General features: G+C 40.8%; 1 protein-coding gene across 2 annotated transcripts in view; it reads left to right on the top strand.

The window, feature by feature from the left end:
- RASA3 (RAS p21 protein activator 3) overlaps positions 1-14,478 on the top strand; it is a 221,817-nt gene that overhangs the window by 72,788 nt on the left and 134,551 nt on the right. For both annotated transcript variants that reach the window (XM_030569135.1, XM_030569144.1), the window contains exon 3: positions 10,921-11,024. In XM_030569135.1, coding sequence (XP_030424995.1) covers positions 10,921-11,024 — 104 coding nt within the window. The remainder of the gene's footprint in view (positions 1-10,920; positions 11,025-14,478) is intronic.

The following is a 14,478-nucleotide window of genomic DNA, read 5'->3' as shown; positions in this document are numbered from 1 at the left end:
TGGAACATAGGAATGGCCATACCGGGTCAGACCAAAGGTCCATCTAGCCTAGTATCTTGTCTACCGACAGTGGCCAATGCCAGGTGCCCCAGAGGGAGTGAACTTAACAGGCAATGATCAAGTGATCTCTCTCCTGCCATCCATCTCCACCCTCCAGCAAACAGAGGCCAGGGACACCATTCCTTACCCATCCTGACTAATAGCCATTAATGGACTTAACCTCCATGAATTTATCCAGTTCTTTTTTAAATACTGTTATAGTCCTAACCTTCACAACCCCCTCAGGTAAGGAGTTCCACAAATTGACTGTGCGCTGTGTGAAGAACTTCCTTTTATTTGTTTTAAACCTGCTGCCTATTAATTTCATTTGGTGGCCTCTAGTTCTTATATTATGGGAATAAGTAAATAACTTTTCCTTATCTACTTTCTCCACATCACTCCATCGTATCCCCCCTTAGCCTCCTCTTTTCGAAGCTGAAAAGTCCTAGCCTCTTTAATCTCTCCTCATATGGGATCCGTTCCAAACCTCTAATCATTTTAGTTGCCCTTCTCTGAACCTTTTCTAGTGCCAGTATATCTTTTTTGAGATGAGACCACCACATCTGTAGTCAGTATTCAAGATGTGGGCATACCATCAATTTATATAAGGGCAATAATATATTCTTTGTCTTATTCTCTATCCCCTTTTTAATCATTCTTAACATCCTGTTTGCTTTTTTGACTGCCACTGCACACTGCGTGGGCGTCTTCAGAGAACTATCCAGGATAACTCCAAGATCTTTTTCCTGATTCATTATAGCTAAGCTAGCCCCGATCATATTGTATGTGTAGTTGGGGTTATTTTTTCCAATGTGCATTACTTTACATTTATCCACATTAAATTTCATTTGCCATTTTGTTGCCCAATCACTTAGTTTTGTGAGATCTTTTTGAAGCTCTTCACAGTCTGCTTTGGTCCTAACTATCTTGAGCAGTTTAATATTGTCTGCAAACTTTACCTCTTCACTATTTACCCCTTTCTCCAGATCATTTATGAATAAGTTGAATAGGATTGGTCCTATGACTATGGTCCTTGGGGAACACCAATAGCTACCCCGTCTATTCTGAAAATTTACCATTTATTCCTACCCTTTGTTCCCTGTCTCTTAATCAGTTCTCAGTCCATGAAAGGACCCTCCCTTTTATCCCATGACAACTTAATTTACATAAGAGCCTTTGGTGAGGGACCTTGTCAAAGGCTTTCTGGAAATCTAAGTACACTATGTCCACTGGATTCCCCCTTGTCCACATGTTTGTTGACCCCTTCAAAGAACTCTAATAGATTAGGAAGACACGATTTCCCTTTACAGAAACCATGTTGACTTTTGCCCAACAATTTATGTTCTTCTACGTCTGACCATTTTATTCTTTACTATTGATTCAACTAATTTGCCCATTACTGACATTAGACTTACCGGTCTATAATTGCTGGGATCACCTCTAGAGCCCTTTTTAAATATTGTCGTTACATTAGCTAACTTCCAGTCATTGGGTACAGAAGCTGATTTAAAGGACAGATTGCAAACCATAGTTAATAGTTTCGGAACTTGACATTTGAGTTCTTTCAGAACTCTTGGGGGAATGCCATCTGGTCCCGGTGACTTGTTAATGTTAAGTTTGTGAATTAATTCCAAAACCTCCTCTAGTGACACTTCAGTCTGTGACAGTTCCTCAGATTTGTCACCTACAAAAGCCGGCTCCGGTTTGGGAATCTCCCTAACATCCTCAGCCATGAAGACTGAAGCAAAGAATCCATTTAGTTTCCCTGCAATGACTTTATCATCTTTAAGCACTCCTTTTGTATCTTGATCATCCAGGGGCCCCCACTGGTTGTTTAGCAGGCTTCTTGCTTCTGATGTACTTAAACATTTTGTTGTTACCCTTTGAGTTTTTGGCTAGCCGTTCTTCAAACTCCTCTATGGCTTTTCTTATTACATTTTTACACTTAACTTGGCAGCGTTTATGCTCCTTTCTATTTACCTCATTAAGATTTGACTTCCACTTTTTAAAAGTGCCTTTATCTCTCACTGCTTCTTTTACATGGTTGTTAAGCCACGATGGCTTTTTTAAAATTACTTTACTGTGTTTCTTAATTTGGGGTATACATTTAAGTTGGGCCTCTATTATGGTGTCTTTAAAAAGCATCCATGCAGCTTACAGGGATTTCTAGTAACTGTACCTTTTAATTTCTGTTTAACTAACCTCCTCATTTTTGCATAGTTCCCTGTTCTGAAATTCAATGCCACAGTGTTGGGCTGTTGAGGTGTTCTTCCCACCACAGGGATGTTAAATGTTGTTATATTATGGTCACTATTTCCAAGCGGTCCTGTTACAGTTACCTCTTGGACCAGTTCCTCTGCTCCACTAAATCAAGAATTGCCTCTCCCCTTGTGGGTTCCCATACCAGTTGATCCAAGAAGCAGTCATTTAAAATATCGAGAAATTTAGTCTGTGCTTTTCGTCCTGAGGTGACATGTTCCCAGTCAATATGGGGATAATTGAAATCTCCCACTGTTACTGAGTTCTTCATTTTGATAGCCTCTCTAATCTCCCTTAGCATTTCATAGTCACTGTCACTGTCCTGGTCAGATGGTCGATAATAGATCTCTAATGTTATATTTTTATTAGAGCATGAAATTACTATCCATAGAGATTCTATGGAACATGTGGATTCACTTAAGACTCGTACTTCATTTGATTCTACATTTTCTTACACATATAGTGTCACTCCCACCTCCTGCATGACCTGTTCTGTCCTTCCAATATATTTTGTACCCTGGAATGATTGTGTCCCATTGATTGTCCTCAGTCTACCATGTTTCTGTGATGCCTATTACATCAATATCCTCCTTTATCACGAGGCACTTTTTAGTTTACCCATCTTATTATTTAGACTTCTAGCATTTGTGTACAAGCACTTTAAAAACTTGTCACTGTTTTTGTCTGCCCTTTTCTGATGTGCCAGATTCTTTATGTGAATGTTTGTTTCTCATCTGATCTGGCTCTTACATTATCCTCTTCCATCCTCTGCTCCTGACTATAACCTAGAGAATCTCTATCAATAGACTCACCTCTAAGAGAAGTCTCTGTCTGATCCACATGCTCCACTGCAGCAGTCAGCTTTCCCCCATCTCCTAGTTTAAAAACTGCTCTGCAACTTTTTTAATGTTTAGTGCCAGCAGTCTGGTTCCACTTTGGTTTAGGTGGAGCCCATCCTTCCTGTATAGGCTCCCCCATCCCAAAAGTTTCCCCAGTTCCTAATGAATCTAAACCCCTCCTCTCTACACCATCGTCTCATCCATGCATTGAGACTCTGAAGCTCTGCCTGCCTACCTGGCCCTGCGCGTGGAACTGGGAGCATTTCTGAGAATGCCACCATAGAGGTCCTGGATTTCAGTCTCTTCCCTAACAGTCTAAATTTGGCCTCCAGGAGGTCTGTCCTACCCTTCCCTATGTCATTGGTACCTATGTGTACCACGACCACTGGCTCCTCCCCAGCACTACACATAAGTCTATCCAGATGCCTCGAGAGATCTTCAGCTTTCATACCAGGCAGTCATCAAACGGTTTTCCCAGTCATCAGAAACCTAGCTATCTACATTTCTAATGATCGAATCTCCCATTACTAACACTTGCCTTTTCCTAGTGACTGGAAATTTAAAGAAACACCATGTTGTTGTTCTTTCTATTTGGTACCAGCTGAAAAATAATACACAGTTGTGTTCTTTTGCTTTATAAATTGTTCAAGCCTAGAAACTTGCACTCCAGAAAGATTCCTTCTTTTTCCAGCAGAAACATCAATACTATGGGCCAGATCCTCACTTGTGTAAGTAGGCATAGCTCCATTGACCTCTGCTGAGCCAGGCTACTTTACACCAATTGAGACTATATCTGTACCTAAAATCTCCCCACCCTCCACCCTGGATCTAATGTAGTTAACACAGTAATAATTTTCTGATTTTGTTGATGTATGTATGTGGTTGAATTCATGCCACAGCACTACCTATCAAGTCCTTCAGCCCAATTAGTTATGAGAAAATGGCTTATGCGCAGTGGATGGATATTAGAAGAGGGTCTGTACTTTCACAATGGCTTAAGTTGTGTGGGTTTGTTTTAGGTGTATTTCTGAAGTAACCACATGCTTCCAGTTGGATATATTCTGTCAAAACTCTGAGTTTCAGATCTAGTATGGGTGTTTTAGATTCCCAGCATCCCTTGTCGGTCTCTTTTGGCTACTTCTATAGAATCTCACCTTGTCTATCCTCACCTGATAGTTCTGTAGTAGCAGCAACCACACACTGTGTCAGAATTTGAGTTTATCCAATTCCCTTGTTATCTGTCTTAATTATTCTGAAGAATCCTTTTTTTTCCCTCTGATCACTCTCTCTTAATGAAATGTTGCAGAGTATGTATGCACATTTTATAAGCCAAATGCTGGATTGTTCAGAAACAAGCCAAGTACCCTTTCGTAGACTCCTTCAGTCTATTTTTCTTCCATCTCACACTGTGATGTGAACTCTGGTCTTCAGTTCATGCAGCAGGATGAATCCAATATTTCTAAACAAGTTGGACTAGTCAGAGGATGCAGAGTTCTCTGTAGCATGTTAATGGTCCTTACTTTCAAGTACAAAGGCACATTTAAAAGGAGAAGAAAAATCTATATACAAAGAGGTTTGGTTTGGGCAGTTTCATTATTATTCATGTTGCAACTCTCTCCCTTCATCCACTGAACTATCAGTGCCAAAATGAGAACAAGACTGCTTTTGCAAACCTAAGTGTTGAGAAATAAATGCTGGGTTTTGCAACATTATTTGAAACTGAAGAAGTCATTCTAGTCTGTGATTCAGTTTATATACTTTTGTTCCCTACTTACATTGATTGTGATGATTTTTAATAGGTATTTTTCAAACAAAACTTTTTTTTTTTTTTACGGTTGAGGTTGAACATGGTTCTGTGGAGTCGAGCTAACCCTGATAAGTAATTACAAAATCCTGCATCTTTTGAAAAACCCAAATCACCAGAATGTTTGAAAATTGACAGTTAAGAGATCTTCTCCTATATAATTTTTCATTGCTTAAACTCACTCCACCTGACTTCCCCCCTGTCCCCACCCTAGTCCAGCTCCTAAACATCTTTCCCTTGGAATTTGCAAAAACATATGCTTAGTAGGGTTGCCAATTTTCTGATTGCAGAAAACCGAACACCCTAGCCCCACCCTCTGCTCACTCCATCCCCCTTCCCTCTGTCACTTGCTGTCCCCCACCCTCACTCACTTGCTCACTTGTTGGGGCAGGGGATTGGGGTGCGGGAGGGGGGGGGGGGGCTCCAGCTAGGGGTGCGAGCTCTGGGATGGGGCTGGGGATTGCAGTACGGTGGGGTGAGGGCTCTGGTTGGAGGGTGTGGGAGGGGTCTCTGGCCTAGGGCCCAGGAGATTGAGGTGCAGAAAGGATGTGTGCTCTGGGAGGGAGTCTGGGGTATGGGAGGGGGCAGAAGGGGGCTCAGGGCTCAGATGGGGTTGGGGTGCAGGAGGGGATGCAGGCTCCAGGCAGCACATACCTTTGGTGGCTCCCAGGAAGTGGCGACATGTCCCTCTGGCTCCTAGGTCCAGGGGTGTCCAGAAGGCTCTATACACTGCCTCGTTCACAGGCACCGCTCCCACAACTCCCATTGGCCATAGTTCCCGGCCAATGGGAGCTGTGGAGCTGGTACCATGGGTAGGAGCAGCGTGCAGAGCCTACCAGGCCACCTCTGTGCCTAGGAGCTGGAGAGATATGCCAGCCGCTTTCGGGAGCTGCGCGAAGCCAGCCGTTTCTCGACCAGGCATTCCGGCCGAAAACTGGGCACTTGGCAACTCTAATAGGCCAAAATAAAAAATGACTAGGCGATAATCAGAAATAGGATCTTGAATCAGAAACCTGTCTGTAAATTGAGTGGGTGAATGAAGTAGTATTTGGAAGAAGACAAGGAGGATTCCTTTACTATTTCCAGACTAATTCACATTTGGGCACTAAAACAGATATTTTTAGAGGAAAATAATATTTCTCCAGGGTTAACTATAATTTTTTAAGGAAAATCACACTGCATTTATTTTAATGAAGTTTTTATTTATGACTTTGCTGTTGCTCATTGGAGGAAAGAGGTTCAAGCCTCCAACTGAGGGAAATGCTTAAGCATGTGCGTAAGTACCTTGCCGAATCAGGTTGGCATAAAAGATCTGCAGGAAAGGAATCATGCTGTACCTTGATGAGGCCTAGCAAAGGGCTTCGCTCCTGTGGGCTTTAGCAAGTCTGTGGGAGAGAGGGAAAGGGAAGATGATGAAACCTGGGTGGAGTATGGAGTAAAAGATGGTGAAAAGGGGAAGCTTTTTTCATGGTTAAAAACTTTGGGATTTAAAATCTACAATATGTTAAAGTTAAGTGTTTAACAGACTCTGCTTTTCCTTGTCTTTCTCTGTGCCCTCCAGTCTCCTGTCACTTCCCCCCTTTCATCCCTTGCCGCAGTCTCCTGCCTGCCTCAGAATCGCCCTTCCTCCTCCCCAGACTCCAATTCCATGCCCACATCATGCACTGAAGATTCCTGCTCCACCACGTTTCTCTAACAGTTGAGATTGGCATGTGAAACATCAGGAAGATCAGATGGGGGTGGGGTGAGGGGATGGCAACAGAAGTGTATTCAAAATGAATCTGCTTATGAGATATTAGCTTCACCCTTAGTTATGGAGTAGTCACTGTCAACAGCTGGATGTGGCAGTTGTGAGGCTAGTGATTCAAAAGCGCTATTATTGTATGTATAGAACACCAGTCTATCGAAGTATCTGGACACCTTATAATAAAACCCAAGGCAGGTTAAATTAATAAAAATATAAAGGAATTTAAAATCAATATCCTGTGCCAAAGGATTTCTGAAACTTAAACATTTTCAAACGTACTTTAAAGAAGGCTAATTTCATACTGACTGCCAGGTAAAGAAGAGGGCATGCCGTGGCTTCTGTCACTGCAAATTTGTTTCCAACAGCCCCATCCCCTTGGCAGTCATTGCAAGACTTAAAAAGAATCAGAAGCTATTTTGATACTTTAAACTCTTCCTTTTGCAATTATTGATCTTATTCTGATGTTCAGAAACTACCCCCCTACCCCATTTTCTTCACCAAATTAAATCGTCTAATGAGAAAGTAGATCTAGTCTACCAGGGAATTTTTTTTAAATTGAAAGTTCAAGTTGAACTTATTTAAATTCTGACAGATCTCTGAATCTTCAGCTGGGCTAATTCTGGTATTTGTTCTTTAAGTCTTTGTCAGTCCCTTGTGGGCTATGTAACTCGATGCTGCTGACTTTTTTATTAATTTCTATGTCAAATAAAAGCGTTTAGTGCAGCAAACGGTGGATTGCTGTTTTGTTTTGGGGAGGCAATTTTTGTTTTTTGGAACAAGGTTTCTGGAGCCCTGAGGCTGATGCTCAAGACAATTTTGGCTCGAGAAATAAATCATGGGGTTTGACTGCTGTGACCTCTTGCTCCTCAGGTCCAGGCTTGAGACAAAGTGGGCACTGTTGGAAGAGATACGTTAAGGATAAGCTTGCAATTTAAGTGGAAGCTCACAGCAGTTGTGTAGTTCCTTTTGATTCCTTCAGAAAGAAGATATTGTTTTTTACAAAGCCACCCTACCATTCAAGGGGAAGGAGGGAAATCAGATTAGATTTAATGTGCATTTTCTTGCAGTTAAAGTTTCGCTGCTTAATTATCAATTGGGAAATATGTGCAGCGTGTAAGAAATGTGCTTACTTTTATAAGTTAAAAGTACAATATAGGAAAAAGACACTACCTGAATGCGTTGGAATTGGATATTGTAAAACCCGGTCTGCAAAATCCACAACCAGGAAAGCACTGGACAGAGTTTTCTAAAAATGTAAAATCAGGGCCCTATTCTGCAACCACTGGTGAGAATAATGCTTACTGTGAGGCACACAAATGAGTTCAATGGGACTACTCATGCAAGTAAGTCTCGTGTCCAGTAGTGGATACAGGATTCTGTTATAATGTAGCTAACTGCGTTTCCTTTGCATTTCGCCCCTTCGTTGTGCTCTTTTCCAATATCATGTATTGTAAACAGGCTTTTAAAGACTTCTTTCTCTGGGCCACTCTCCAGAAATGTTCAGTGTACTTCCATATGTTGTTTCCTCTGTTTTCTATTTTTAACTGCTTCAAATGATGGTGGGTTGACTGTTCCATTTGGAAGTCTGTTTAGGGGGGCTAATTACTGTCCCTGAATACATTTTTTACTAATATCAAATGCTAATCTGAGTTTAAGGACTGTGCAATAAATATGGGAAAAGACTCTTAGGTATATTTGTACCTCTCAGACTTTCAGGTGGTACAGTAATCTAGGAATCATAATGGAGAAATGGATGTATAATTAACAGTTTACAAAGCATCATCTCTTCAGTGTCTTTTTTGTGGTGGAGCCCATTATGTGTATCAGTATTTGATGGGAAGGAAAGGGCAGATTTTATGGATAGATTTACTAGCACATCTAGAAAAAGCAAGCATAATTTCTGCAGAGAAACCTAGGAACTTTAATGCTTAAGCATTGATCATGCCAACTCTGTCATACATGCTTATATTTGTGCACGTGAGTAGTCCTGTTGAAGTCAACTGCATACGTGATTGCAGGTTTAGGGCCTTATGGTCCCCATTAGGAACCATTCTGCTAGAAAAGCTGTTCAGAATGCTCAATTTGGTAGAAAAGTTTGTGCTAGTGCAAAATTTAAAGCTTTTGTATCTGTAAATACATTATCGCACTCCTGAAGATTAAATAAGGTTTCTTCATAGAGAGAAAACAGGCAAAAGTGACTAGAGGCACGCTGTCGTAGCTAACAAGGAAAAGTGCCAATGCAGCAAGTACATGTTGTAAACTTTGTCGAAAGGTACCCGATCTGTGAGTAAAGTAAATATTTAACATCTATAAAGTTGCTTAAACTAAGGCGTTACCAAGTAAATATTGTCCAACTGAAGAGTAGACACACCAAGAATTGTGTATGCAACACCTTTTGCAAAGCCTCAAAGAAGTTAAAAGCTGTGTATGCAAGTACAATTCTGAAATACTCAGGGGCTGAGACACAATAAATGGGAGCAGATGCTGACATCCAGAGGATACTGGGCAGGAGAAGAACCAAATGACATACTGTAATTTCCTTTGGGATCCATGTTTAATTATAGTAGTACTCTACTAGTCCGTACTATGGGCTTCATTTGTTAATCCTGGACATATTTCTCAACATTGCAGCATATATTATTATAAATGTATTTTTAAAATTGTTTTTTCTGAATTCTGAATAATACTGCATGACTTTAACCGTTAATACATTGTGTCATGTTCTCACTAAAAATGATATTTAGTACCATGTTTTGCTATATAATGAATGAGGCTTACTGGCTAGCGCCAAAATTCTATTGAGAGTATAGAAATCCATTAAGAAACTATTTCGTCCTAGGCAGCAGTATGAACAAAAGAGGTGTGCAGTGACCTAAAATGCTTTTGCTGTGTATAATAGGAGCAATGTATGTGTGTCTTGACAGAGCCAAGGGAATGACATATGCTGATAAAATGCAAGAAAAATGGAAAGTTAATGTAAGGAACTATTAATAACTCAGATGAGTATTAAATCTATTAACAGAATACTGATGAAGGGTTTTTTTTATATTGTAGCTTTAATGAATCTGTCTCTCAGTCTTGTGCCCAGCCAGGACAATAGGGAGGTCTGTTTAAACAAAAAAAAACTACTGGCTTTCAGCCTGTTCATTAGAATTAGTGATTTATTTTTAAGTCTACATCTGCAGTGCTTGCTGCATCTGTCAGTATGACTCATGCTTCAGTAGATTTGACTGGGCGGATGGAGTTTGTGTCTCGGGGTAAAAAAATCTGTGTTAGTACGATAGACCTGTCACTGCACAAATAATGTTGATAGATGCTTGTAGTTCTTATACACAATTCCTTAACCATGTAATTGGATAGAAAAAACCTGAAAGCACTGCTGTTAAGTCTGAAGTGTTTCTCTGTTTAAACTAGTAGGAGTCAAGGGAAGCTACTTAAGTCTCTAAACAGATTTTTGTTAAAAATACTTTTATCCATTCTTGAATTTGGCCTAACTGTAGGAAAAATCATTTGGTTTTCTGTTGATCTAGCTAGATCGTTCTTCTGTATATCATAATCAAGAGGAAATGGCTGCTCAGTATTAACAGATAATAAACATCACAAACCCATCTCAGAGGCTTAGTTACTACCAATTGCCTTAATCAGTTCTGGATTTGAGATTTTTATTTGGAGAAAGTGGAGGAGTTGGATGTGAGGTTTTCATTTTAAATTAATTCAAAGAGCCGATTTAACATGCACTGTTACTTTTGCTCACCCTTCTGTCTGCCTTTTGTTTTATGCAATAAAAGCTGTTTTATCCGGCACTTCACTAACTGGAAAGCTCTATAAATCGGCATTTCTGATCTTCATTGAAAGTCCAGTTTATAGTCTGGTTGGCATGGGGCTGGCAGGGGGTTGAGGTGCTGGAGGGTGTGTAGGGAGGGAGTTTGGGTGGGGGCAGTGGGGGTTTGGGGCATGGGAAGGGGTGCAGGGTGCCGAATCCGGAGGTCGCTCATCTCGAGTGACTGCCCACAAGCGGCGACCTGTCCAGGCTGTTTCTAGGCAGAATCGTGGCAGGGCGTTTAATATATAATGGAATAAATCAAAGTGGTATAGTGCCTGGAGATGTAGGTTCGTGCATACATGCAGATGCAGCCTAACAAAGGCAAGTGTAGTCTACATTCAGGGTACGAAATGAAGAAGACAAACTTGCTACTTTGAGATACCAATACTAACTCTTCTTATTTCCTCAGCCCCTTCTATGGAGAAGACTTTTACTGTGAAATTCCTCGGAGTTTTCGTCACCTGTCATTTTACATTTTTGATAGAGATGTTTTCCGAAGGGATTCCATCATAGGTATGTGTTTATAAAATGCCTATTTTCATTACAGTTGTAATCCTTCAGGATTTCCCATGTTCATCAAACTATAAACAGCTATATGAATTCAGGTCTTAGAATGGGCAGTAATGATAGTGATTGATATACCTTTTTTCTTTTGTGGTGTGTTTTTTCTCTCCTATATATTACATGCTATATCAAAGTCTAGGAAATACAAATAAATTGATGGAGAATGCAGATTATTACAGTTGAATCAAAATATACAGCAAGTATTACTGCATTATGTTAAAGTTAGCAGCATCATTTATAATCACGTGATTTTATGTAGGACTTTGTGACGGAATGTACTGGCCTTTTGTGGACCCTGCCCCAGGAAGGAGCAGCAGAGATGGGTCCTCCAAGCCTGCGTAGAGAGGCCTTTTGGAAGCAGCCAGTCAGAGCCCAGCAGGCTCAGATAAAAGCAACTGCAGGGCTTTAGCTGGTCAATTCCTGGCTGGGACCAGAGGGGCAAGAAAGAGCTCTCTTCTCTGGCCAAAGGAGCTTAACTGGCTGTACTTACTAGACCTGGGAGTGAGGACCTGTCAAGTTGAACCCTAAGGTAATAGGTGAAGGTAAAGGGAGCAGGAGAGAAGAGACTCAGGGAATACAGCAGTATGCAAGGTACCTAGGTTGGAACCTGGAGTTGTGGGTGACTCTGGGTTCCCCCCCGGCCATTAGCAAAGTGGCCTAAGTCCCAAGAAGGGGACAAGGCTTCTTTAGAAGCCAGAATGAAGGGTGGGGTCTAGCGATGTGGCTGAAGACCCTGGTGAGGGCAGACAGTTTGTTTGACTTTCCCTTCCTCGAAAGGGGTTCATCCATTTTGACTGTGTGACTTGCCAGAGGACTGAGCCACTGAAGGCCCCCACCTAGTGAGGTCAGCAACCTACAGGGGGTGCCAGGAGGAGGAAAAAGATTACAGTACCACACTCAGCCTCAAGGAGGTACTGAAGGTGAGTGCTGCCATTATAAGCCTTTAATCTAAAAAAAATCCCAAAATACTGTAAAAAGTATCTGCGTGTAGCGTCACTAAAATACTACCACCTTTGGAGTAGGGAGCAATAGCTAATGGGTCACACAGTATAAGAGTGGTAGGGGAAGGAGAAATTTCAGCCAGAACATTAGGGCAAACCCTTACTTGTGCAAAGTCCCATGAGATTTTTCAGTGTCCATGCAAAATAGACAAGACTTCTGCTTGTAGTGTCATGTTTGAAAACTCGATGTGTAGTAAACTCAGTAGCACTCAATTTATCTGCTTCAGGGCTTGTCTATATGGCCACTTAGTGCAAAGCAAACTGGGGGCATTCTGCACCTGATTTAATCTGCCATGCACTAAGTGGCTGCCTGGACCCTGCTGCCATTCACTAACGGTTTCGTAGAGTTCTTTGATTCTCCTGTTTCAAACAAGTATAGGACAAAGTGCACTAGGTTTACTGTGCAGCAGCAGGGTCCACGTGGCAAGTGAGTGCTTGGGAGGTTAGTAGGGTTGACAACCCTCCTGGTTTTGCCAGGAGTCTCTCAGAATCGGGCTCTATCTCAGAGATATTAGGCAGTGGGGCTAAGGCAGGCTTCCTACCTGCCCTGGCTCGGCGCCTCTCCTGGCAGCGGCCAGCACATCCCTGTGGCACCTGGCAGGGGGGCAGGGGTCACCACACTCTGCCCGAACACCAACTCTACAGTTCCTATTGGCTGGGAATTGCAGCCAGTGGGAGCTGCAGAGGCAGTGCCTGCAGGCAGGGGCTGTGCATGGAGCCCCATGCCCCCAGCTGCAGGGACATGCCGGCCACTTCTGGGAGGGGGAGGAGATTTAAAACTCTTTCAATCAGTCATATAAATGTCAAAATGTATTTGTTTTAAGACAGGTTTTTTTTTGTCTTTTTTCAAACTTTATTTGTGGACCCCTAAAAGATTTCAAATAGAGGTGTGGACCCCTTTGGAAATCTTAGACATAGTCTTTGGACTCCCGGAAGTCTGCAGACCACAGGTTGAAAACCATTGTAACAACAAACTTTCACAGATCCCTTGGACAGTCTGTGCTCTCCCCCTCCCCCCCGGTTGAAAACCACTGTTTTAGGAGCACAGACATTTTTTCATTATCTTTGCAACGTTAACTTTTTATTTTTAAGTTTTAGATGGCTTGTTTTAATAGTCTTGATTCTTTTTTCAACAGTTGGACAAAAATCATACATTATCTTTATTGTAAACAACAATGTTCCAGCTTAGTAAATTTGTAGTTCTCAATAAGGAATATGTGCTTTGCTACGTTTGTGGAGGGTGGAGGGGAGTGTAGAGAAATAGTTACCACAAAAGTGAGACTATGCTGTACAAATGCTATATGCAGTCATGCTTAGTGTGCATGTAGAGTGAATCTATCTATCTACCAACACACTTTTTTTCTCCTTGGTGTAATTATTTCAGCATGCAGTCACTGAATCTTTTATTTAAAAAAAAAAAAAAAAAAGGAAAAAGACCTCAAAATGGCACAGTTATGATTTGATATTTTACACAGGGTGCATTGATTTAAATCAAAGCAAATTAAATCACTGCATTTAATCATGATTTAAGTCAGCAAGCAGGAAACATGGATTGAAATACGGTAATTAATTTTAACCTTGTTTTGCAGTTGTACTTTCCTGAAGAAAAGGTTGATTCTCATTGATTAGTAACTATTAAAATATGTTGACTTGTAACTAAGTATAGCCTTTTCGCTAAATTTGGTATGTTTTGCTAGGCGAACACACATCTATACATATTTATTTAAGCGTGTACATAGCTTAAAATACATTTATTCAGATTCTTAATCTTTACATTTTTTAATATGTTAATAAATGGTAAATGATGCATTTCTTATTTACTCATGAGTTGTGTTGAGCTCTGTTTGGATGGAAATGCAATAAAATTACACAAAACAGCTTTTTAAATAATTACATAAACCAAGCTTAAATAGGCTGGGGGCATAAGAGAAATAGCTTGTGAAAATACGTTTTGCATTTCAAGCTAACTGAAGTTTTTTAGATAGTTGAATTAATATGAACTGAACTAATGGTTTCTGCTCGTCATGTCCCTCAAGATTTTAGAGCTGGTAGGGATGATCTTTCACAGCTTGTTTATGTTCAAGCTTCCCTGCTTTTTCAGCTCCTAATCAGCTTCTTAACTTTGAATGAACTAGTCAGTCATTGAACAGAATTAGTTGAGTAAACTGAAATGAAGAAAATATTGTCGCTACACCTGCAGAAGAAGGTACTGCTGTCAAAAGCTGGTGTAGCACTTCAACAAACTCTGGTCTAGGTGCTTAGCTAGTGACTTCTACCATTTAGTGGTTTGTCGTCTTTGACAACTTTAGCAGAAAACACATACCACTTAAATCATTTTAAATTAAATATTTAATAAATTATATTAAGTTTATGCCTTCACATAGTTGTAATTTTAAATTATA

The sequence above is a fragment of the Gopherus evgoodei genome, chromosome 1 (assembly GCF_007399415.2).
Source record: "Gopherus evgoodei ecotype Sinaloan lineage chromosome 1, rGopEvg1_v1.p, whole genome shotgun sequence".
NCBI classification, from domain to species: domain Eukaryota; kingdom Metazoa; phylum Chordata; order Testudines; family Testudinidae; genus Gopherus; species Gopherus evgoodei.
The sequence above is the reverse complement of the archived record's forward strand: the minus strand, read 5'-3'. Positions and strand labels throughout refer to the sequence as shown.